Source organism: Macaca mulatta, chromosome 9, assembly GCF_049350105.2.
Source record: "Macaca mulatta isolate MMU2019108-1 chromosome 9, T2T-MMU8v2.0, whole genome shotgun sequence".
NCBI lineage: Eukaryota > Metazoa > Chordata > Mammalia > Primates > Cercopithecidae > Macaca > Macaca mulatta.
This window is the reverse complement of record NC_133414.1, coordinates 107443777-107469687: the sequence shown is the minus strand read 5'-3', so window position 1 is coordinate 107469687 and position 25911 is coordinate 107443777. Positions and strand designations below refer to the sequence as shown.

General features: G+C 46.2%; 1 protein-coding gene across 50 annotated transcripts in view; it reads left to right on the top strand.

Moving 5' to 3' along the window:
* SORBS1 (sorbin and SH3 domain containing 1) overlaps window positions 1–25911 on the top strand; it is a 252279-nt gene that overhangs the window by 110622 nt on the left and 115746 nt on the right. For 34 of the 50 annotated variants that reach the window (XM_077946897.1, XM_077946894.1, XM_077946884.1 and 31 more), the window contains 4 exons: window positions 11108–11162; window positions 14748–14813; window positions 17588–17683; window positions 19713–19841. In XM_077946897.1, coding sequence (XP_077803023.1) covers window positions 11153–11162; window positions 14748–14813; window positions 17588–17683; window positions 19713–19841 — 301 coding nt within the window. In that variant the 5' untranslated portion in view covers window positions 11108–11152. The remainder of the gene's footprint in view (window positions 1–11107; window positions 11163–14747; window positions 14814–17587; window positions 17684–19712; window positions 19842–25911) is intronic. The other 16 variants (XM_077946901.1, XM_077946888.1, XM_077946900.1 and 13 more) reach the window with 1 other exon arrangement.

Sequence of the window (25911 nt, the reverse complement as noted above, 5' to 3'; positions counted from 1 at the left end):
ACAGAGTTAAGATGTCTTGCTTTTATCTCATGAATTTGGGAATCTGCCCTATTTTGAGTTATCTGGATTGTCTAAGGAGAAGGCTCCAAATGTGCTGAATGCCACAGTTAGACAGCTTTGTTTTGGTTCTGTAGACACAACCATATTTGGGAAACACAAATAGGCCAGTTTTTGCTTTTAAGACTTGTCTTGGTTAACAACGCGTGTTTTAGAAACTGTGTGTGCCCGGAGTTTTACATATAAAGGATTTGAGAAGGAGCTCAGGGCTCTGGAATGCCATGAAGTGGGGTTAGAAGCAGGGACTTGGCAGTGAGCAGGCACTGGGAGCAATGGGGGTGGTTTGTGTGTTGTCACCTGGCAGCTCCTGCTGACTATTTTAAGATAAAATGTTTTGGTGCGATTGCTTCTTTAGGAAATCTAGCTGAACAGTCGAGTCCGTTTATTGCCCCTTCATCCTCCTAAGGAGCTTCATGGGAGTAGTTTGGCTTCATTAAACAAAAGCAATCACTGATGATGAATGTTAGAATCGCACAAGTTCTGTGGAAGATGGCATCAGGTGGCTCTGCCATGTTCTAATGGACATGACTGTCAGTGGCATTTTTAACTTCTCTCCTAGAATTTTTTCTTTCAAGTTCTAAATATTACACAATTGCATATCAAATGTCATGTAGGAGCTAAAAAAGATACTTGTCATTAGAAAAGAAATGTATTATAACCACATTATAAACAGTTTGGAAAATAGAAAAAAAAAGTTACCCATAATTCCATGCTACCACAATCACTATTAGAATTTGGACATATTTTCTTTTAACTGTATACATGTGTTTTGCCTATTATGTAATTATAATAACAGAGCCGGGCACAGTGGCTTATGCTTGTAATTCCAGTACTTTGGGAGGCCGAGGTGGGCAGATCACCTGAGGTCAAGAGTTCGAGACCAGCCTGGCCAACATAGTGAAACCCTGTCTCTACTAAAAATACAAAAATTAGCTGGGCGTGGTAGTGGGTGCCTGTAGTCCCAGCTGCTCAGGAGGCTGAGGCAGGAGAATCGTTTGAACCCAGACGGTGGAGGTTGCAGTGAGTACAGATCGTGCCATTGCACTTCAGCCTAGGCAACAGAGTGAGACTCCATCTCAAAAAAAAAAAAAACATTGTAATCACATATGTCACACAGACTTATACCCTGCTTTAGTCACCTAATCTTATGAGAAGTCTTTTCCCATGTTGTATGGTCAATGTTAGTTTTTCTCATAACTGTTCAACAGTCCCCCCAGTGGGTATGTGGTCAGGTAATTAGCCCCTCTGTTATTGAACACCAGAGGGTTTCAAGGCTTTCACTATTACTAATAAAGCTATGGTAAATGTCTCTGTATGTATAGCATTATTGTCATTCAAGGTTCTTTCTTTAGACTAGGTTCTCCTAAAGCACAGGGGTATGAGGTGCATAGCTCTTGGTGTGTATTGCTGAAGATAATGATAAAAATGTAGTGTCATTGGCCGTGTAGGAAAAAGCCAATGTCTTTGCATTTGCCCACATTATTAGTTTTAAAAAAATTTTGGACTAATATAAGAAGCAGAAAAAATGGTTAGTCATTATTTATATATATAAATATATATATAGTTTGTTTGTTTGTTTTGAGATGGAGTGTTGCTCTGTCGCCCAGGCTGGAGTGCAGTGGCGCGATCTCAGCTAACTGCAAGCTCTGCTTCCCGGGTTCACGCTATTCTCCTGCCTCAGCCTCCTGAGTAGCTGGGACTACAGGCACCCGCCACCACGCCCGGCTAATTTCTTTGTATTTTTTTAGTAGAGACGGGGTTTCACTGTGTTGGCCCAGATGGTCTCCATCTCCTGACCTCGTGATCCGCCTGCCTCGGCCTCCCAAAGTGCTGGGATTACAGGCGTGAGCCACCCCGCCCGGCCTATGTTTTTTAACTGGTTGGGTTAAGTAAACATTTTCTCATAGATTTGTTTATTATTTGCATTTTGTCTTCTGGGAATCATTTCTTCATGTGTCTAAAAATATTTTTCTTGGCAATTAGTATGATTACATTAGATTAAGGATATTAACCCATCATTTTGTTTGCTGCAAGCCATGCATTTTAATACGTTAGACAATGTAATATATCATTACAAATTATCTCCTAAATTCTGTTGTTTGAAGCTCAAAGAATACTGCATTTATAAGACTTGAAACTGTTTGGGGGGCTGAATTTGCTTATTGGGATGGAAGTCAACATTTTATATTTATTTAAAGGCTCCACTCAAGTATTTTAAAATGATTGCAGATTTATTGGTGGTGAATGTTCTAGCTCCAAATCTGCCCCTTCTCTGGCATGAACCTGGAACGAAAGTTTGATGTTGATAGTGGAGTTTGGGCATGGGCTTTCTGAATATTGTGATCATAAATAGGTTTTATTAAAATGAGTTCTTGGCTAGGTGCAGTGGCTCATGCCTGTAATCCCAGCACTTTGGGAGGCCGAGGCGGGTGGATCACTTGAGGTCAGGAGTTCAAGACCAGCCTGGCCAACATGGTGAAACCCCATCTTTTTTTTTTTTTTTTTTTTTTTTTTTGAGATGGAGTCTTGCTCTGTCACCCAGGCTGGAGTGCAGTGGCCAGATCTCAGCTCACTGCAAGCTCCGCCTCCCGGGTTTATGCCATTCTCCTGCCTCAGCCTCCCAAGTAGCTGGGGCTACAGGCGCCCGCCACCGGGCCCGGCTAATTTTTTGTATTTTTTTAGTAGAGACGGGGTTTCACCGTGTTCGCCAGGATGGTCTTGATCTCCTAACCTTGTGATCCGCCCGTCTCGGCCTCCCAAAGTGCTGGGATTACAGGCTTGAGCCACCGCGCCCGGCCGTGAAACCCCATCTTTACTAAAAATACAAAAATTAGGCAAGGTGGCACGTGCTTGTAATCTCAGCTATTTGGGAGACTGAGGCACGAGACTCACTTGAACCCAGGGGGCGGAGGTTGCAGTGAACCGAGATTGTGCCACTGCACTCCAGCCTGGATGAGAGGTGAGACTCTGTCTCCAAAATAAAAAAGTTCTTCATCTTCATGACTTTATATGGGGATCAAAACCAAAACTATTTCCGGCCAGTGTAACTACAGAAAATAAAATAAAATAAAATAAAATAAAATAAAATAAAATAAAAACTAGATGAAAATAAAAACTTTTAGTTTTTGTTGAACCAGTGCATCTGGCTATTGGGATTGGCCTTAAATTTGGGGAGATGAGGGAAAGGGCATTAGTGGGAAGCAACAAGATTAAAGGCTTAGAAATGGGAACTCTTATCATAAATCAGTAGGAATAGCAAGTATGGTACATGTACAGTTTAGGACTCATGGGAGGATGTGAGGGAGATGAGACTGGAAAAATAACTGGGACGTGATCCTGCAGGGCCTTATGGCACATTAAATTTGGACTTGAATTTTTAGATCAGTGTTTCCAAAAGTGTGACATTTGAGGTGATTTTAGAAGGTATGTCCATGAACATTGGGACATTTTGGTATTTACTCATTCCTTGATTCTCTCTCTCATTGTGCTCCCATGACACTTAAGCCAGATTGCTAGCAGAAGGGTTATCTCATTGTGTTACATTTAAAAGGGCCATGTCTGCCACCCTACAACCCTGTGATGGCCTCAAAGACAGCAATCCTGTCTGATCCTGTTGGCCCCCACTGGGCCAAGCACTTTCCTGGATGCAAAGTAGGTACTAAAGAATTGTTTTTGAATGGTATCATCAGGCCTGTGTTTTAGATATAAAACTCTTTCCCGGAAGCTTTGCTGCCTTTCCCTTGCCCGCCATACTGCCCAGCCAACCCCTCTGAGTGTATAGGAGCCCTGTGGATTTTTTTTCCCCGTTGAAATTTGACCCACGTTGAAGTGAAAACTGGGGAGTACATAGGTGGGTGCCAGCACAGTGGCTGGAGGGGGCTCATGGAACCTCCTTCCAACACAGCTGGAAAACCAGGAAAATGGTCTGGGTAACCTACATAGATGCTTCTGGTTCTAAAGAAGTGAGCATGTAGTTGAAACAGAATAAAGACCAGCTTAGGGCCCTCTGGCTCCCTAAACTCCTGAAGAACTACAGCGGCCCTGTTCTAGAAGGATCCTCATGGCCCAATGTAAATCAGTTCACAGTGACACTTAGAAATCAAGACCGGAAAGTGTGGGGAGGAGGAAGGAGTTAACTGTCTTAAATGCAGTGGAAAGATCAGTGAAGCCCGGACCAGTGCAGAAACCGTTGGACTTGGCCATGCATGTGCACTGGAAACCTTTCTGAAGGCCATTTCAGATAATTGGTTAGAACGGAAACCAAGTTGGAGGGACTCCAGGAGGAAATGAGAGGATGTGGAGGATGGCCTTTCTGATGTGTTTTCCTATTGCTCCCTCTCCAGAAACATTGGTCTTTTTACAGAAACTTCGTGCTTGTTGTGTTCTGAGCTCCCAGGAGTGTCATGGGATTCTAGACTGAAGTTAATGTCAGGGTCAAGTTTATCCCACTTTCTTCCCCTTGAAAGGAAGTATCAGCGACTCAGTGTTTATCCTTTCTGGCTTCTGAAGAACCTTCTGCACCCTTTGCAATAATGTAGAGGGTGCATTTGAAGAGAAATGACATTAATAGAGATTGAGAAGAGAAGGCGCTGTTGAAAAATTGGAGAAATGTGGCTCTGCTAGTGGATCCGCAAAGTACAAAGAAATAAGGCCAAGCATTTATTCTGGGGCTCTGTGCGCTGTCTCTATTCTTTTCAAGCTGTTGGAAGTAGCTGTACATATATAAAATCAAGTCCCAGATTAGATTTTTTTTTTTTTTTAAATACAGGGTCTCACTCTGTTTCCCAGGCTAGAGTGCAGTGATGCGATCTTGGCTCACTGCAACCTCTGCCTCCTGGGTCCAAGCGACCCTCCCACCTCAGCCTCCAGAGTAGCTGGGACTACAGGCGTGCACCACCACGTGCGGCTAATTTTTGTATTTTTGGTGGAGACAGGGCATCCCCATCATGTTACCCAGGCTGGTCTTGAACTCCAGACTCAAGCAGTCTGCCTGCCTCGGCCTCCCAAGTGCTGGGATTACAGGTGTGAGCCACGGCGCCCAGTATCAGACTGGGTTTTCTTTTCTTTTTTTTTTTTTTTGGAGACAGAGTCTTGTTCTGTCACGCAGTTTGGAGTGCAGTGGTGTGAGCTCAGCTCACTGCAACCTCCGCCTCCCAAGTTCAAGTGATTCTCCTGCCTCTGCCTCCAGAGTAGCTGGGACTACAGGCGTCCACCACCATGCCTGGTTAATTTTTGTATTTTTAGTAGAGATGGGTTTCACCCTGTTGGCCGGGCTGGTCTTGAACTCCTGACCTCAAGTGATCTTCCCACCTCGGCCACCCAAGGTGCTGGGATTATAGGCGTGAGTCATTGCACCCGGCCCAAGATTGGATTTTAAAGCTAAGGCATAACCAGCATTTTGTACAAGTCGGGAGCTGGCTCCCTTTTAAGGAGCCACAGTGGAGTTAAGGAGGCTCTTGGCTATCTTGAAGGTAAGACTCTGAAGTTAGGTTCTGAAGGTTAAACAGGGGCGAGAAAGGCCATGACTGAGCACCTCCTGCATGCCCAGTGCTGAGGATGATGTAGTTTTTCCTTTCCAGATATTTACACTCTATTGTTGGGGATGGGGGAGCTATGGAGGCAAAACACCATAGAGCATAGGAGAAGCTGGAGCATGTTGGCTGGGAGATTTAAAGGCTCTTTGTTTTCCAAGAACCTTTGCAGGACCTTGAATTCATTTTTACAGACATACTCAATTTCTCCCTAGTCATATATCCCTAAACTATCCATATAAGGACCTTCTTTCCTTTCCCAGTAACCAACCCATATTTAGTTGATTGTTTTTCAGCTGGAAGCATGAGTATAAATTTGACTTTTTAGTAATTAATCACTTTGTGTCATCAAAACTTGTCTTAGTATAGGGTCCTGGAATTGGCGGGGTAGGTGGACAATATGGAAAGATTAATTATCTGGATGCTTTCTTAACGACTCTGGCCACTTCACATCTTGTTCTTCTCATGGAATGTCTGTGTTGATGCTGTGGTACTTGGACCAAGTACGGCAGGTCCAAGCAGCTCAAAGCGTGGAATGGCGGTTTGACCCCCCGCTGGCACACCCAAGCTGTAACACTGCATAGGCTCCTGCAACTCACTAAGGGAATTAACTGCCCACTTGTAGTTGTCTGATTTTGCCACTAGATGGTACACTGTTCATCCTTTTGGCTTTTACCCAACGGTGCCTGGCTCATTTGGAGGGGGGACTTGTAAGAGACATTCCAAAGTCATGCCATCATGTACTCAACCAAATCAGGCTCTTTACAGCTTAGTTTTTAAATAAATATTAAGTGTTAGAGGTTTTTTATGTAAAATAAACTCTCAAGTTCTCATCTGACTGTAATGACCCTTATTACCTCTAAATAAACAGCAGGGACTAGACTATGATTTTCAAAGCTTTCAGTGTTCTGGTCAAGCTCAGTTTGTGTAGTTTCATGGATGCATCCTCACTTCCCAGGCTCTGAGCACTTAAGGTTGTAGAGACACAACCACTGCCAAGCCACTTGGGATTCAGATCTGGTCAGCCTCATGTCAGGAGACAGGAATGAAGATTCTCCTCTTCAGATGAAATCTTGGAGACTTCTCCCTCCCATCTTCTACTGGTCAAAGTTCTTGGGTGGCAGATAACCAGAAACCACCTCTGGTGAACTCAAACTGAGAAGGGATTTATTGGCAAGATCTTGGGTAGTTCACGGAGTTTATGGAAGGTTGGAGAACTGCACTCAGAACTGGGGCAGGAATTCCAGGAGGCTGAGCTGGCTGGGATCAGAGCCAGAATCAGGCCCTGGAATAGTCTGGATAGGACGTTGCTGCTGTTGCCACCACAGGGGAGGACTGGACACGGGGCACTGTCCTTGGCACTGCTGCCATTGCTGCAGTTCCTTTTCTTCAATCAGCCCGTTCATCCTCAGCACTTTTAATTTTATTTTAAAATGTCCTTGTTTGTTAGTATCAACTGCTGGAGATTTAATCGCCAGAGTGAACACACAACAGAACCTGCTACTCAAAAAGTCCTCGTGTGCAAGAGCTGGTACTCACCTGTGCATTGTCATTGTCACGTACTATCATCACACTAGGTCTTAAAATATCAAAGTAGTCTGTTAACACCCAGGATCCATTTGCCTTCTACCCTCTAACCATCCAGCCATTAAATGGTTAATAGCAGGCACAGGGAGGGGCCTCCCAGAGAGTGCTACAACTGGTGTCTGCTCCAGTTGGTAGACATTTGTGGCAAAATGATGGTTAAATATTTTGAAGATTATCTCTGACCATGTCTATTTTAGGTCAGTTTGTAAGTAAGAGGGGCTGACACTTAGAAGTTAGTAGTTTCTATATTGAGAAATGTGAAATGTGCAAAGGGCTACCTGCATATGACAGTGATTACTCATCATGTATGAGTTGAGGTATCCCTTTTTGTTTGGTTCATAAGACATCTCCATTCATTCCTTCTCCAGCCTAAGAATGCTGTGTGCTTTGTACTTGTTTTTTAAATTAAGATGAATTAAGCTATACAAAGGAAATTGGTAAATGGATTATGGAGTGTTATTACAATGAAATACAGCCATTAAAATGATGGATATGCTGACTATGTAGAATCCTAGAAAAATGTTCATGAAATATTTGATTTAAAAATTAGAACACAAAGCTGTCCAGATAGCATGTTTACAGCAGTGTACATGCTATTTATGTATCTAGAGGCTAGAAAGGACTCCTAAAAGAATGAAAATAGTTTCAGTTAAGATAGCTTCACAGTTGAATCAAGAAGATTTCTTCAATACTGCTTTAAAAATTGAGGAAAGGCCAGGTGCAGTGGCTCACACCTGTAATCCCAGCACTTTTAGAGACTGAGGCAGGAGGATCGCTTGAGGTCAGGAGTTGAGGCCAGCCTGGGCAATAGAGAGACCCCATCTCCAAAAAATAAAAATTTTAAAAATTAGCCACATGTGGTGGTGCACAACTAGTCCCAGCTACTTGGGAGGCTGAGGTGGGAGGACTGCTTGAGCCCAGGAGGTTGAGGCTGTAGTGAACCGTGATCACACCAGTGCACTCCAGCCTGGGTGATAGTGCAAGATCCTGTCTCAAAAAAAAAAAAAAAAGAAAAAATAAGGAATAAAAACCTTAACATAATACAATTGCTCATGAAAATTATTTATAAAATAAAAGCATTTGGATGGTATCACAACAACCCTTTTGATCCTGGGAGACAAACTAAGGTATCAAAAAATTAGGATTGGAAAACATGAGGACATACAGATAACAGCAGGTTGTGTGTTTCTCAATTGAAAGAACAGATGTTTCCACAGCTTAGAAAACTGGCTGTGTGGACAGCTACTGAAGGTCATAGATAGTCTCAGATGTATTTGCCAGTGACAGAGGCAAAGTTACTGCTGATTTGGGCTGCAGAGATGGGCTTAGGATGATTTCCTTTTCATCCTTAGCATTCTACTCTGTTAATTACAAGGACAGTAAGCAAAGCAACCATCCAGAAAGGAAATCAGTGTCCAACTTCAGCTTTTTTTTAAAAAGAAGCTAAAGCATGTCTCCTTTTGCAGACCTTCATACCGTATCTTCACATCCCTATTACAGAATTTGTGAACGGGAGCTTTCCTCTGCATCATTGCTTCTCACACCTTAAAATGCAAAGAGAGCACCTGGAATTTTGTTAAAATGCCCATTCTGATTCAGTAGGTACAGGATGGAGTCTGAGCTTCTGCATATTCTTTACTTTTTTTTTTTTTTTGGAGATGGAGTCTCACTCTGTCACTCAGGCTGGAGTGCAGTGGCACACACGGACTAGGCTCACTGCAACTTCCGCCTCCCAGGTTCAAGCAATTCTCCAGCCTCAGCCTCCCGAGTAGCTAGGATTACAGGCACCCACCACCACACCCAGCTGATTTTGTATTTTAGTAGAGACAGGGTTTCACCATGTTGCCCAGGGTGGTCTCGAACTCCTGACCTCAGGTGAACTGCCCAACTTGGCCTTCCAAAGTGCTGGAATTATAGGCATGACTCACCACGCCTGGCCGCTTCTGCATTTTCAGTAAGCTCCCAGCTAATGCGAATGCTGCTGGCCTGTGGACCACACTTGAAGTATCAAGGTTCTGCGTATCCCAAGGACTTGTTTTTCAGATTGTGTGACCTTCAGATGTGTTCAGTAAGACTTTATTAGTTGAAGTATGTACAAGACTTGTACTTTGAAAAAACTATAAAACATTACCAAGAGAAATTAAAGAAGACCTGGATAAAGGGAGAGATAGGTCATACTCATGAACTGGAAGACTCGATATTGTTAAAAATGTTAGTTTTTCACAGATTCAACACGATTCCAGTTAAAATCTGAACAGACTTTTTTTGGTAGAAATTGATAAGGTGGTTTTAAACTTTATATGAAAATGCAAAGGACCTGAAATAGCCAAAATGATTTTGGAAAAAAAACTCAAGTTGGAAGACTCACTGTATTAGGCCATTCTTGCACAGCTGTAAAGAAATACCAGATACTGGGTCATTTATAAAGAAAAGAGGTTTAATTGGCTCACAGTTCTGTAAGCTAGCTGTACGGGAAGCATGGTGCTGGCATCTGCTCGGCTTCTGGGAAGCCTCAGGAAGTTTCCCATCATGGTGCAAGGCAAAGGGGGAGCAGGAGTGTCACACGACAAGAGCATAAGTAAGGGTGGGGGAGGTGCCACATACTTTTAAATGACCAGGTCTTGTGAGAACTCGCTATTGCAAAGATAGCACCAGGCCATGAGGGATCCACCCCCATGATTCAAACACCTCCCACCAGGCCCACCTCCAACATCGGGGATTACATTTTAACATGAGATTTGGGCAGGGACAAATATCCAAACTCTATCACTCACATTGCCTGATTTCAAGGCTATGTAAAACTATAGTAATCAAGACAGTGAGTTATTAGATAAAGACAGCTCACTGAAATAGAAGAGTCCAGAAACTGACCCAGCCATATCTAACCAGTCGCTTTTCAGAAGTGTTATGCTAAACAAGAGAAGCCAGACGCAAAGAATTACCTATACTATGATACCATTTATATAAAATCCTGGAAAAGGTAAAACAATAGTAACAGAAAGCAGATCAGTTGTTAACAGGGACCTGAGATGGTACTTGGCTGTAGAGATACACATGGGAACTTTTTGGGGTGATGGAAAGGCTGTATATTGTGATTGCGGTGGTGGTTATAGGATGTATATATTTGTCAAAACTCATCGAATTGTAAAATTAAAATGGATATATTCGGTTGTATGCAAACGATAACTCAGTAAAAGATCTAGATATATATTAGGGCATTGTCAGTACAATTTAAGCTTTCTTTGAGACCCTACTAAATTAAGGGGTTATCTATTTGAACATCAGGCATTGGTTCCCAGCTCCAGGTGGTAGAGCACAGTGCATAGGAACGTGGGCCAGAAAGTCAGGCTGTCTGGGTTCCAGTATCAGCTCCTCCACTGTGGCAAGCACACAGCTTCACCTGTCTGTGTCTCGGTTTCCTCATCTGTGTAAACTAACATGACATTAGTGCTTACCTTCTGGGGTTGTGAGGTCAAATGCATTAATATATTTAAAGCATTTAGAACATTTCCTTGTGCATAGTAAGCTATGTATAAGCATTCAGTATGATCAGTAAGTTCTCAAATCAGTTTGTGTCGTGATTTTACCTCTTTCTCCTAAAATGTGTTTTTTCCCTTTCCTTTACCCTCTCTTTAAACCACGTGCACTCATGTAGCTTGGGGTTTTTTTATAGAATGTTAGAGCTGAAAGGGATCTCGGATAACATTAGCATCAAGTATGGGCAACAAAACTGAAACCAGTGAGGTTGAGTGATGTGCCCAAGGTCACAGTAATATGTGGGTGACCATGAACCAGAAGCCTGGCCAGGTGACTCCTGGTTCAGCTCTGTTTTATCAAGGGTTACAGTGTTTGCATTTTTAATACTAACCATTGGGATTTATCGCGAACCTGCCATTCATCAATTGCATTGTGTGGTGTTTGTTTTTCTACAGAGCAGTTCAGAGCCCCAGTTGCAGACGACTTGTCCTGCCACCACCATGAGCTCTGGTAAGTCATTTTAAACTCATCTTTCTCTCATCTACCAGACTGGGCCGTTTACCCAGATTTCCCACGCACCCCGAAGGCCCCACTCTGGCATTATATTTTTTATTTTTTGCAAACTGGGTGAATGCCAAAGCTTTGTCATAAGTTGTCATCATGACTATCATCACCTTCATGGTTAATGATTTTTTGAGTGCCTACTACTATTGCCAAAGAACTGTGCTATACACTTTACATGCACATTAGCCCTCTCTTTATTGAGATGTAACTGGCATACTATAAACCACAGATATTTTAAGTATACAATTTGATAAAATTTGACATATGTGTACACCTCCATGGCATTTCTTAATCTGAGTGACTGCAGCAAAAGTAAACTGAGTGGCCATAATTGCCCCAGGATGTGAACTAATCTAATGCTTCCTTCATCCAGGCTAGTAGAGCAGTCTGCTCTCTCTTTTGCTTTGCCTTTGGTAGTAAAAGTCAAGACCTAAAGAAATAATCAGTTTTGAGTATTTTTAGTTTTGAGCTGAGGTAGAAAACGTGGGTTAGGGAAGACAGAGATGGGAACAGATCCCTGCTCATCATGCAGCCAAGAGCTGTCAGCTTTCCAACCCAGAATTGGAGCAGAGAAGTTTCCATCTGGAGATTAAGCCCCACCTAGGCTACTGAGCATACCCTGGAGCCTCCTGAGACCTGCAGGTGGGGCAGGCTGTGGGGTGGGAATATGACCATGTGGCTATCTCATTCAGGGGTCTCCCAATCCTGCAGTATTTTGTGAGTGTTGTCAGTGACCTTTGTGGATTAAAAATCATCCTTTTCCATTTATTTGCATACAATATCCTTTTAGCCAAGTTCTGAGCAGGACAGTATGTAGTTAAGACCTAGGAAGGCTCTGGGTGGAATAGCTGAGGCCCACACCCTGACCTCTTTGCTTACTGGCTGCATAGTCTTGGGCCCGTGGTGGACCCTTCTCTGCATTTTCCTCTGCAAAATGGACATAATAAAAGCCCTAGTTCATTGGGATTTAGTGAGGATTAAGTGAGGCAATGCTTTCATTTATTTTTTTTGAGACGAGTCTCGCTCTGTCATCCAGGCTGGAGTGCAGTGGCATGATCTTGGCTCACTTCAGTCTCTGCCTCCTGAGTTCAAGTGATTTTCCTGCCTCAGCCTCCTGAGTAGCTGGGATTACAGGTGCCCACCACCACGCCTGGCTAATTTTTTTGTATTTTTAATAGAGACGGGGTTTCACCGTGTTGACCAGGCTGGTCTCGAACTTCTGACCTCAGGTGATCCGCCCCTCTCCGCTACCGTGCCTGGCCTGAGGCAGTGCTTTTAAAGTGCTGGGCTCTGTGTCCAAGGCATGGCAAGGGCTTCATCTTTGGGCTCGTACTGTTATGAGTTCAGAGTTCCTCCCTGCAAAGCCAGGGACTTGGCTTCTCAGCAATTCCTTGAGTGCTTTTGCTGTGTGCGAAGAGGCCGTGCACCTTTTCCCCTCTAAGCAGGCTCAGGTACTGCCAGTAGCTCCTGCTTCATAACTCATTTTTGTCTCTTTGGCTTTTTGCTTTTGTTGTCATTTAAAATAGGCCATGGTGTTTGGCTTTATTTTGTTTTAAACTTTTTCTCTGTAGCCTAAAGCTACTTTCTCGTCCAGTGGCAGAACTGGCCTAACTTTGGTTTACTCCTCTTGGCATTAAGGGCCAGAGAAGGAGGAAGGGAGAGGCCTGGAAGAAGGGTATGGGTGTGGAAAAGCCCAGGAGACTTCTCCCCAGAATCTCTCTCTCAACGTGGGGGATTGGAAGGAGGCATTGCCTAGGAAGAGTTCAGAAACTCTGGAGCCTTTGACCCGATGATCCCACTCTTGGGAATTTCTATCTTAATTCCAAGGAAACAAAAATATCACCCACATGAAGTGGGGGATACGAGTAAGTACGTTATGTGTATTTACTTGATGGAATATTACACCGCTATTAAAATGGTCATTAGGAGAAAAGTAGCTACATGGGAAATATTTGTTTTAATGCTGGTGGAAAGAGCAGTGTAAAAATGGTGGATTCTTTTTATTCCAAGTTTGGGCTGGGCTGCCAGTCACCAGGTGAAGTGCTTTACCTGTGTGATCTTGTTACATTCTCCTGGAAAACCCTCACAGGTGGGGCGTGGTTTGCCACCCTCATTACACAGATGGGAAAACTGAGGCCCTGAGGGGTTAATAATATGGCTGGGATCACTCACCTAGTGTGTGCTGTGGCTGAATCAAACTCAGGAAGCTGGACACCAACATTATGCTGCAGAGGTTTGAGTTTCGGGAGATGGAGTTACTAATTTTTAAATACCTTTCCAAAATTTCAAGTTGGGTTGTTACATTTAATTAAAAAAAAGGAAGAACATGGGGCTGGGCCTGCTGGTAGCTCAGAGGCTGCCCCACACTAGCCTGGGGAGGCCTGGAGCAAGGCCTACAATCACAGAAGGAACTAGAGCAGGTACTTGGATTTCTGGCCTTCTCACCAGCACCCTTCTTCCACTCATCTCAGAAATCAGAGCTCAAGGAAGACTCTGACATCTAGAAGAATTAGCCTTCACCTATAGGCGGGTGTGGGCAATTAACAGGCCACAGCCTGTGAGGCCAGCATGGGGAAGTCCAGGCACTGGGTGGGGCAGTGGCCCTGCTCGTGTATGGCCACTGGCAGCATCCAGACTGGCCTGTCAGTGTGGCTTATAGCAGGCGACCCCCATTTTGGGAGGCTGATTGTTAAGGGCCTAGGTAAGGTGACTTAGGTCTCAGCCTAATGAATTACAGGGGTGTGGGACTAAGCTTCAGTCCCAGCATTTGGAGAAACAGAATATATGTGTATACATATGTATGTATGTATATATTAGGAAACCCAAATGTTTATCCTATTTGGGGAGGAAGAAGATGAGCTGTGAGATGGGCAGACCCGAGTTCAAATTTCAGCTTAGTGATCTCGGGCAGGCCTGGAATCCTCTCTGCCTCAATTTTCTTATCTATAAAATAGGCATTCCTAACTCCTAGTTCTGGAGGTCTGGGTCTTAAGGATAAAATGAGATATGCTAATTATGCAGTGCTAAGCATGGATCCTCAGACCTGGGCAAGTCAGTGTTTAAAAACCCATAGCTAGTCGTGATTATGTTTGTAGCTTGGTTAACTCTGGGCTTGGAGGGGTTCCTCCAAGCACACATGTCCTAGGGCGACAGGGCCTGCCGGCCTGCCTTCCTCGGCCTGTCTCTATCTATTTTGGGATGGGGACCTGGGTGGGGCTTAGGCTGCAGGTGAGCAGGGATGGTCTCAGCTTCTGTGACTGAGCAGAACTCAGGAAAGTCTCAGCCAACCCAGAGGACATGACATCTGAGGGGAGCCCCAGGGATGCGTGGAATTTCCATCAGGTGAGAAGGGAGGATGAGGCATTCTCGGCAGAGGGCCTCTTAGGAACCGAGGCCTAGAGGTCTGAAGGTATCTGGGCAGGACCCCTCTGCTTCCTCCTGACTCTGACCCCAGCACCTTCTGCCATGCAGGACTCAGTAAGTGCTGGGGCAGTTTACTCACAAACTTCATGCTCTCTTTCTTTCTTGCAGAATGTGATGGTAGTTCCAAAGCTGTGGTGAATGGCTTGGCACCTGGCAGCAATGGTCAAGACAAAGGTAAGGTTCTTGGAGAGAAGTCTGGATTGGTACTGGAAAGCATTTCTAAAGGTGTGGAGTATGTCAGGCCGGGGCCATCCCATCTGCCTGGTGCGAACACCATTGGCCTAACCAAGCCCTAAACTGGGGACCTGGTCCCTATACTGATTTGCTGAGACCTGGAGCCTGTTCTTGCATTTCGGGAGTCTGAGGCTGCCATTTTCCCACTGTGAGGTATTAAAAACTTTCCCTAGCACACAAGGATGCTGTGAATGACAGATCAGGCACGTGGACCAATGCATACTTCATGCCTGGTACAGATGGCATTTATCAGCCTGAAATATCCCTTGCTCAGCCTTTCACCTTCACCTATAATAAACAGTGATGTGTTCACAGTCCTGACCCTAAGGTAAGAGCCTAAATCATTAAAATAAATCATTTCAGTGGCATTAATTTAATGCACATCCTCTCATAGTTTCAGTTTTTAAAAATTTTAGGATAAAAGATTTAAATGTGAAATGAATGATGGATGTGATGAATGACCTTTGAGGTCCTGCTTGGCCTGGAGACTTTCATCCTGACCTCAGTGTGGCTGTGCAGATAGCCTGGCGACGGGGCTCGCGGTACCACTTTTACTGAGTGGTGTGATGGACACTCAAGCTGGAGTGACAAGGCATGGGTTCAAGTCCCAGCTCTGCCACCATGAACAGGACATCTTGAGAGGCCCTTTATCTTTGTGGGTATGGGTTCCCTTATCTACAAGATGAGGGAATTTATGCTCTGCCATATTTATTTCTGCTTCAAATTCAGAATTGGAATGAATGCTCATCCAGCTAAATTTTATGGTATACAAGAGGAAGGGCCAGAATCCTCGCATTGGGCATTTAAGTCAAGATGCATCTCAAAGAATAATTTCAAACAACTTGGCATTTTGATCTGTGTAATTTCCATCTGGGTCAACAGAGTGTTCCTTTTAAGACAAGGCAAAGTGTGAACTAAGAGGAACCAGCCGTAGAGGGTATGCCCAGAGACTAGGAGGGGCTGGGGTACAGGGCCCAGGTGGTATGGGGGTGGGTTCCTTGGTGGCCGGAGGGGACCTGCCATGCTCCTGTTCTTGCCTCCCTGCCTGGTCGCCCGTCTGCACCCATGGTGTGGGGCCCTGGACAGTCTCGACCAAGTTGCACTTAGGGAACTGAGGGGCAGTGCCTGTGGAGTGGCTGCAGGCATGTGTTTAGCATCCAGTGAGGAGCATGGAGAGGGGTGGGGGCCCTATTAGTTTAAAACCTGTGGAGTCATCGACCCCATCCATGTGAACTCATTTATACAAGAGACTTAAGGCATGTGGGGGAGGGTGGCAGGTGGAGTGGGTCCCACCCTCTCCTTGGTGAGACTCACTTTTGTCTGCAAACAAGCAGGCAGGGGTGACCTGAAGGGCATCAGGGTGGCCTGAGGTCACTGAACCAGAGCTGGGATAGCCGAGCTCCAGTCTCAGCCTCTCTGCTTGAGAACTGAATGAGCCTGAGCAGTTCGCTGAGCCTCTTGCTTCTTCCTCTGAAAATGGTTACAAAAGTCTCCCCCAAGCCCATCTCCCAGGTGGAGCAGACAGGAAGATGCTGTGAGAGCACATGTGTGTCTTAATCCATGCAGTAGCGTCGTTAGCAACCTAGTCATTAATGACCAGGCGCCGTGTGACTGCCTCATGCCTCAGGAGGTGAGCTGACAGCAGGATGGACTGGAAGGCGCACTGTCCCTGGCCGACATGCCTCCCTTCTGTTGCCTTGACAGGCTCACCAATGCTGACTCTGCAGTGGTGGTCTTGTTCCCAGACAGCCCCACCCGCTGTGTTTCTGTAGATATGCGGCCACAGTTGACTCTGGCACCTTCACACAGAGCTCCCATCCCTCTTTATGTGCTGCCCTTAAAGGAGAGGATGAGGGAGGCCTCACAACAGGCTCCGTGTAAGGAGAGTTAGGGGACGTGCCTACCATGAGATTCCAGAATCTGGGCAGGCAGGGAGCCCAGAGACTCTGCCGATAGATAAGTTTGAGCACCCAGGATGTTTGAGCGGTGGCCTTCACTGTGTCCCAGGCAGGCATCCCTGCTCTGCCTTAGCTCAGCCGGGCATCGGGGTCCTGGGCTGTGCACTTGGGTGCTGCCCCAGAGACTACATATGCACTTGGACACTTGGCACCTCCTGACCAGGAAAGGGTGGGTTTGGGCAAGGCCATCTGCTGTTTAACAGATGGAGGTTCTGATTTGCTTGGGGCCAGAGGGCTACAATTGTCGGAGCAGGCACAAGACCCCAGAAGTTATGCTATGGCGGAAGTAGCTCTGATGGCTGAAGGGACCAGGCAACTCACGATCTTGTTCCTTCGTTCTTGCACTCATCTGCAGCCCATGGGCCACCGCCCTCCTCCTCGGAACCCCCTCCCCAGCATGCTCCCAGGAGGCCCTGTGGACCCTGAGTGCTCTCCCCTTCCTCTGTTTGCCAGGCCATCTGTGTGCCTCTGTAAATCATTGTCCAGAGCCTTGGCAAGCTCCTGGTGTGGCAGGAGGCACCGATCAACACTGACCAGCTGTATTTGGGTGATGGTTGGAGGGGAGGGGTCTGTTGTCTTGGCCTAGAACTCTAAAGAGAGAAAGCAGGTTATTTTTAATTACTGCATCTACTGCCCTTTGTATTGTTCTTGTTGTGTGGGCGACTTCCTCCTATTGTCCCTGCCCAGTTCCTCAACTGCCTGAGTGTTTCCCAAATGTTCTTTCTGGATGCACCATTTACCCTTTTGTGTTTTCAGCAACTGCCGACCCTTTACGTGCACGCTCTATTTCTGCTGTTAAAATCATTCCTGTGAAGACAGTGAAAAACGCCTCAGGCCTAGTTCTCCCTACAGGTATCTCCTTGGGTCGGTTTATTTTCTGTAATTGTGAGCGGATCATGGCATGGTTTTCATTTCTTCTTTTCTTCTAACACGCACTTTGAGTTGAATCGTTGCATGTTTAGTAGGCATTCCGTCTCACTTCCCCAGCTTGCTTCCTTACTTCCTCTGCGTACGTGAATGTCTGTGTGCGTTTTCCTGGGAGCCAGTGAATGTGGGGAAGAACTGAGGACAGAGGGCTCGCCCCTCTTTTCTTTAGGAGAAGGGTCAGTCTGGAGGCTCAGCTTTCCCTTTGGGACGAGTCTGAGGTGCATGGACATCCTAGGCTCTCCCTAGAGGTTTCCAACTCCCAGTACTTTAGCAAAAACTGCAGTCTCCCTGAGAATTAACCTGGTGTCACAGAGAACCTCTGAACGACTGAATTTGAAGCAGCTGCCTTAGGTGCCCAACCTAGACTTGCCTCTGATGCTCACCGGGCCATCCCAGAGCATCCCCCATGCCTTCCCCAATTTTACCTGCAGCCCCTTCCTGCCTCTCCCCTCCAGGGGGTGGGGGAGTACGGTTCAGATGTCAGCTCCGGCTCATCGCTTCCTTCTGTACAAAGTGGGACACACGAGGCCTACACAGTACTTTATCCAATGGTGCTTTCGGAAGTAACTGGGCTGTGTGTCCAGGAACCTATGGATGGGCTGCATCCATCAGTGTGCCCCTCATCCTTTTGAAGTGACTATGAACCAGTTTTCCCAATAGTTTGGTGACATCAGTCACTTAGCCTCTTGATAGAGTTGGATAAGTCAGATGCTCTCCAAGGCTGACACTTGCCCTGCCACACATTGTGTGTTTTGTGCATTGCGTTCAATACAAGAGGTGCTGACGAGGCAGGTCCATTCTCTTGTCTAACGTTAATGATCATTCTCCCTGAGTTGTTGGAAGTGGGCTGCTGGCGTGGAAAGCAAGGAGAGAAGAGGCTTTGCTTCTCTCTGCCCTCAAACAGGAATGGGATGAGTCCGGTGTCTGAACTCACATCCTGCCCAAACGCACACCCTGAACATCAACCTGTAATCCTAATTGTGACAATTTTAGGTCAGGGATCTAGGCTGTGAGCAGTCTGAAAACAAAACAAAACTGTGGCGTTCTGCATAGCTCAGCTGCACAAAAAGAAACACTCAGTGCGTGTGCCTCCCAGAACTGTGTGGTCTGCCCCGGTTCCCTGCCTCCGTGACTGATTTCCTGCAGGATGGCATTCAGATCTTTTGAAGCGTATTTTGAAATCTTTCTCAAGGAAACTCTCGAAGTTGACCCGCGTCTGTTATTAGGCCCTAGTGAAACTGTAGGAGACGCCAGGACCCTGTGAAGACAGCTGAGGCACAGTGGACACTGCTCATTGAAGGATTTAGCCTTCCAGGTCGTTTTTGTTGCTGTGAGTTTTCTTTGTTATGTTTGAAAAGTGAGGCTGTCACTCATGAGCTTTCTTGCCAGGTAGCATATCCTTCTGTCTCAGCATTTCGGGAGTCTTGACTTGCTAATCCAAGGAGATTTGCTTTTCCTTTTCCCACTGGAAAACTGCAAGGAGTAGTTGTTCTCCATGGAACTGCCCCCGCCCCCCAACTTCCTTAGTTGCCAACTTGGTCTTCAATGAGAAGAATGGTCTGGAAGCTTGAAACGTCTTTCATAAACTCTTTCTTGAACTGTGCCTTACTAACTGGTCAGAAGTCTGCTCACCAACCTAAACTTCATTTAATAAAAGGAATAAACCTGCTTTCATTCTGAAATGTTTTCAGCTGATATTATAACTCATCCATTTACTCAGAACTCACCATTGCCGCCATGTTCCCCTAACTTCCTGATGCACAGTAAACCTCTGAAAACTTGCCCCTCTCCACCACCCACAGATTAATTTCATTGACCACAAGTGTTCAAAGACTTCGCGTGGCTGTAACCAGGTTCATCTCATTCCCCAGCTGTAACAATTTGCTAACCAACTGTCCTTTAATCCTTCAGGAGTCTTGGATTCAGTCTTCAATTTTGGACCTTTTCTTTTCAGACATGGATCCTACAAAAATCTGCACTGGGAAGGGAGCGGTGACTCTCCGGGCCTCGTCTTCCTACAGGGAAACCCCAAGCAGTAGCCCTGTGAGCCCTCAGGAAACCCCGCAACACGAAAGCAAACCAGGTGCGCTGAGGCTGGGGAAGATGTTCAGAGCCACGTGGGAAGGGCGGGAGGAGGCTCTGGTGTTTTTGCTCAGGAGGGTGTGAGTTCATCAGATAACTCTGGGTTCTCTTAGGGACCCCTGGGACAGTCAGCTCCTTTGGATGGGTAGTGGTCAAAGCTTCAAACTGACAGTCACGTGCTGCGGGTGAAGGCACAGCAATGACCACCACTTTATGTTAGCTTTGACTGAGCAGGTCATCCTGTGACAAGAGCCAGTACTCTGCAGACTGCACTCAAGCAGACTGAAATAGCTTAGGGCATAGGGGATAAGCAGTGGGATGGGCTAGAGGTTGGGCTTCTTAGAGCTCATCCCTGCTTCCTAGAGCTTCACTATGACCTGTCCAGGCTGGGCTGGAGGTGCAGCCAGGGGAGACTGAGAAGTGTGGATGACTCGATGACCTTGCTCCCGGAAAAGCAGAGGTGGGCAGGGCTCAGGCCTGGGATGATCACCAGCCAGCTGCAGGAGCAGGATCAGGAGAGTAGTTCAAAGGCCCAGTGTAAACTAGGAGCAAAGGGAGATCAAAGAAGCCACATGAAGCCCATCTCCCCACCTTAACCCATCAAAACCTGAGGTATTGAGTTTTAGAATTGGGACTTCAGAACCTGACAGATCTCTGTGCACACCCTGCCCCCACCACGTGTCGGCTGTGCGACTTTGGTTGAGTTATTCACTCTCTCTCAACCCTAATGAACTGTAGAATGGGGTTGATAATAGCACCTGCCTCATAGGATTATTGTGAGGAAGAAGTGTATGAAGTGCTGTGTGTCATGCCTGGTGGCATGGAATAGACTGTTAGATGTTAGCTGCTATTTGATTATCATTAGATTATTTTGGCCTCTCCAGAGACGACTTTGCACAGCCCAAGTATTCTGGGAGTTGGCAAATGCTGACTTTGAGATCAGGCACAGTTAGTTTAGGGTGAGACAGCACCTCTCCACTCTGTAGGGCAGTGTCTTTCACGCTTTAGCTGCATCAGAATCACTTAGAGTAAAAAGGTAGGTTGCTGGGCCCCAGCCCGGAGTTGTAGAATGTAGGGTTCCTGCTTGCAGGTCTGAGATAGGGTCTGAAGGTTCGCGTTTCTGACAGGTTCTTAGGTCATGCTGATGCAGCTAGTGCAAGGACCGCATCTGAGAGCTGCTGCTGTAGGGGATGGGAGCTTGCTTTCTTGAAGGAAAGGGAGGGAGAAATTGAATGGAGGGGAGGACCACTCCCTTGGGACCAGAGAAGATAGGCAGTAGGGTACGCAGACCCCTCTGGGGCAGCGAGAGTGGTGTGTTGTGATAAGACAGATATGATATGTAGCATGGAAATGGCCAGACCTAGCATCCTGGAAACTGACTTTCTTCCTGCCCAGCCACCCATAACAGGTGCCGGGTCACATGCTGGCGGATGAGGCCAGGCTAGGGTTTGAGCACAAACCCCTTTCTGGTGATGTTGGTCCCTGTGAGGGCTTCTTTATCCTTAGACTGACAGCAGGCCCGAGCAGCCCACAGCCCTGAAAGTCAACAGAGTAGCTTCTTGGTCCTGCATCCCTGAGTCCAGCCCTGATTCCTAACTCACTGGAAAGGTGGGGTTGAGGAGAGAAGGCAAAGTTATTTTATTCTAAGGCTAACCTCATCCAGCCTCTCCAAGCCTAACTGGGAAGACCCAGCTCCCAAGCTAGAGAACGTTTGGAGAAAAGAGAATCCTAAGGGATGATGCAAAGAGAAAGGCCTTATGTGCAGTCAAATGACCTTACAAACCAGCTGTCCCATCCTCTGGCAGTAAATGGAGGTGGTGGAGAGGGAGCCTGGGGCTCCCTCTAGTGGTTACAGTGTGGCATTGACGTAGAACACAAATATGCCTACCAGGTGCACGCCTGTGCTACCAGTACCATGTGTGGATTTGTTTTTTCTTTTCTTTTCTTTTGTTTTTTTGACAGGGTCTCACTCTGTTGCCCAGCCCTGGAGTACAGTGATGCAATCATTGCTCGCTGCAGCCTCGACCTCCCAGGCTCAATCTGTCCTCCCACCTCAGCCTCCCAAGTAGCTGAGGTGCACGCCACCACACTTGGCTAATTTTTATATTTTTTGTAGAGACAGAGTTTCTCCATGTTGCCCAGGCTGGTGTCGAACTTGTAGGCTCAAGTGATTCACCTGCCTCGGCCTGGCAAAGTGCTGGGATTACAGGTGTGAGCCACCATGCCCGGCCCTGTGTGTGGATTTGAGGCACTTTTGGAAACACTCTCTTGTCCTAAAATACGTTTGTGTCTTACAAATTTCTACCAACTAATGTGGTGAAAAGAAACTTCACCAAATCTTTTTCACCAAACCATCACCAGATTGTTTTAAAATGCAAATACTATACTCGGAAGAATTAAGGGATAGCTGTCAGTCATTCACACCTTACAGTAAGTTCATCTTTGTAAATTGAGATCATCGAATCCAAATAAGCATACATTCATTCAGCATTATCTATGTGCCAGGTGCTGAGTAAGTCACTTGGAATTGTGGTGAGAAAGGAGGAAAAGAGAGCAATTCTAGGTGCATTAGGTAAGGAAAAAGGCACTATGTTGCAACAGGAGTCAGGTGTGGACTTGTAGTCAGCCATCTTGCTTTCAGGCTGTGGGTAAGTCCTAGTGTCTTTGAGCCCATATCAAGTATGAGGAACTTGGGCCAGATGCTTTCCAAGCCTTTCTAGCTCCAGAATGCTCTGTGACCTTAGGAAGTTTGGAAGTTAGCCTGACACAAATGGAATCCTTTTGATTGGCGATAAATTTAAGATGGTACAGAAGGGCAGTTTGGATGAAAAGGAATAAGCTGGGTTTGAGTAGAGGAAACAAGAAAACCCCACATGCTCATTGATGCATACGAAGCAGGCTAGAATGGGTTAACACTGGGGAGTGGGCTTAAAAGAGGATGTCAGTAAGCCGGGCGCAGTGGCTCACACCTGTAATCCCAGCACTTTGGGAGGCTGAGGTGGGCGGATCACTTGAGACCAGAAGTTCAAGACCAGCCTGGCCAACATGGTGAAACCCCATCTCTACTAAAAATACAAAAATCAGCCAAGCATGGTGGTGCATGCCTGTAATCCCAGCTACTCGGGAGGCTGAGGCAGAAGAATTGCTTGAACCTAGGAGGCAAAGTTGCAGTGAGTGAGATCACGCCACTGCACTCCAACCTGGAAGACAGAGCACGATTCTATCTCAAAAAGAAAAAAAAAAAAAAAAGAGAGAATGTGAGTATAGACAATTCAGGAATGGAAATCTTGTCCCCTTACTATGCTACCTATTGGCTAGCATCCTGCTGGCTCTTGACTCTGACAGTGTCCATGTCAACCTCCAGATTGACAACTTGCTGGCCTGTACCAGTCTATTATCCCATCCTGGGGCCTGGGAGCTCCTGGGCCTTCCCTGGCTTCATTATAACAGTTTTCAGCAGTATTTGCAGACAGCCATGCCCAGTCTGGACTGGGAGCCCAAGTGTGAGGCGGTGGATGGCTCTTGCCAAGGATTGCTTCCTACTCCCAATGCCTTTGTGGATAGCTAATGTCAGATGGCGTCTGGCTCCCTCCTTTCTCACCAGGGACAGCATTTGTCCCCCAGCTGCTCTCTCTGCTTCCTCACTGACTTGCTCCCTGTTTGCTACCTTCTTCAATGCCTATAGGTGTCCAGGTTGCTGATTATTTGCCTGGACTGGAAGCTCTAGTCCCTACCTGGCCCTCTGATACCCACATTTCAGCAGTGCCCCCTATTTCTAGTCCTTGTCCCAACCCCCTCACCTGGGAGAGTTGATATAGTTTTGGTTTCACACAGTTCTCTACTGAGGCTGAGCACTGCCACTTACTGTCTTTGTGATATGGACAAATTACTCCACCTTACAGGGCTTCAGTTGCCTTATTTATAAATTGGAGATGACCATAACAGAGTTGTTGAGATTAAATGAGCTCTTTTTTTTTTTTTTTTTTTTTTTTTTTGAGATGGAGTCTCACTCTGTCACCCAGGCTGGAGTGCAGTGGTACGATCTCAGCTCACTGCAACCTCTGCCTCCTGGGTTCAAACGATTCTTTTGTCTCAGCCTCCCAAGTAGCTGGGACTACAGGCGCCCGCCACCACACCTGGCTACCTTTTTTTTTTTTTTTTTTTTTTTTTGTATTTTTAGTAGAGATGGGGTTTCACTATGTTGACCAGGCTGGTCTCAAACTCCTGACCTCATGATCCACCTGCCTTGGCCTCCCAAAATGCTGGGATTACAGGCATGAGCCACTGCACCCAGCTAAATGAGCTCTTTCATGTCAAGCATTTGGCACAGGCCCAAAGCAAGTGCTCTTTAAGGGTAACCATTCTAGTTCCTGCAGGTCAAGAGGCTTGTTAAAGATTTGAAATACGTTCAGTTTGAAGTCATGAGGGTCTTACCCTAGCATGGTGTCAATGGGAGTGAAGAGCAGAGGCTGAGGATCAAAGTGCCTTTTGGAGAATGAAATGAGCAGGGCTCCTTGTGGTGTATTTAAGGACCACAGAGAGTAAGACTCCATGTGGCCCAGGAGATGTCTTCCCTGGTTGTCTAGGAGAGTAACTGTGGCACTCATGGAGATGGAGGGATTTGTGAAGAGTGCTGAAAAGAATGTTGAATTCCATCTTTTGACATGTTGAGTTTCTTGGCAAGGGAAGGACTTCCAGGAGAATGTTTCTAATGGGAATTTGGAAATTTGGAGTCTAGTGTGTGGATTTGGAAGCCATCTGCATCCACGTGAACTTTGAGAGAATGGAGACATTCTTGGGGGTGGAGTGACAGAGAGAGCCCTGGAAATTGCCCAGTTGACACTCATTCTCCAGACTCCTCCATTCAAGTGGTGGCTTAACTCAAGATCCCTGACCACAGCTTCCTGATCAGCCTCCTCATCTCTGAATGTGGACCTTGGTTTTTGGATCAGAACCATCTGAAAGGAATAGCAGTAATCTTAGTACCGACTCCCTGCCCCCAGGAGAAACCTCATCACCTTATCCCTGCCTCCTGACCTCATTGCCACACCAGGTCTGAGCGTTGGCCATATTGGTTCAGAGTGACTTGATCATGTCCCAGGTCAGGGTGTTTTCACTCCAGACAGGGAGCCTGAGCTGGTGGTGGGTGTGATACCAAGCTTCCTGTTTGGTATAGTCTAAAGATCTTGTGGCTTGATGTATCAATTCCTGTGTTCTGACTTAGGTGCCAGGGTCCAGTTCAGCCCTTATATTTTGTTAATTCTGTACCAGTTGGCTCCAGTCCTTACTGCCTGATTCTTGAATGCAAAGTTAGCTTTGGACATAAAGATTCTTGGACCCACATTCAAATTATTTCCTCTGGTTTGACTCTCACATTTGCTCTCCAGAAATGGCAGCAGCAAAAAGGTACCATAGGAAGGTTAACATTGAAGCAGTTAAAGGTACCCCATACCTCCATTAAATTTGAGTGTTTTTGATGAGTACACGTGTGAACATTAGGGCCAACTGAGAAGTTGGAGGGAAAAGTCCTCACGAGAGTGCACCCTCCCTTCTGACGCCAATTGCAAGTTCAGGGGATTCCCAAAACAACTATCAGATTTGGTGCAATGCTAGAGGGACTCACATAATGTATTGAAAGCTGCTACGCTCCGGGTTATGGTTTATTTATAGGGAAAGGATGCAGATTTTAAAAGGCAAGAGAAGATGCACATAGGGTGGAGTCTGGAAAAGGTACCAAATGCGGAGCTTCTGTTGCCCACTCTGCGTGGAGTCAGGACATATTATTTCCCAGCAGTGATGTGTGACAGTGTTCTCAGAGCATTTTCGACCAGGAAATGTACCCGAGCCTTTGTGTTCAGCATTTTTACCGTGGCTCCATTACATAGGCATGATCCACTGCCCACAGGGCAGATCTCAGTCTCCAGTCCAACTTCCTAATCGATCGAGCTCCTAGTGGCTCAAAGGCCCCACCCCAAGTCACATAGTTGGTGTGACTCAAAGTCCCAGATAAACAAAATCACTCCTATCAGGCAGGACTTCCCAGGAGCTCAGAGATTACATCCCAGAAGCTG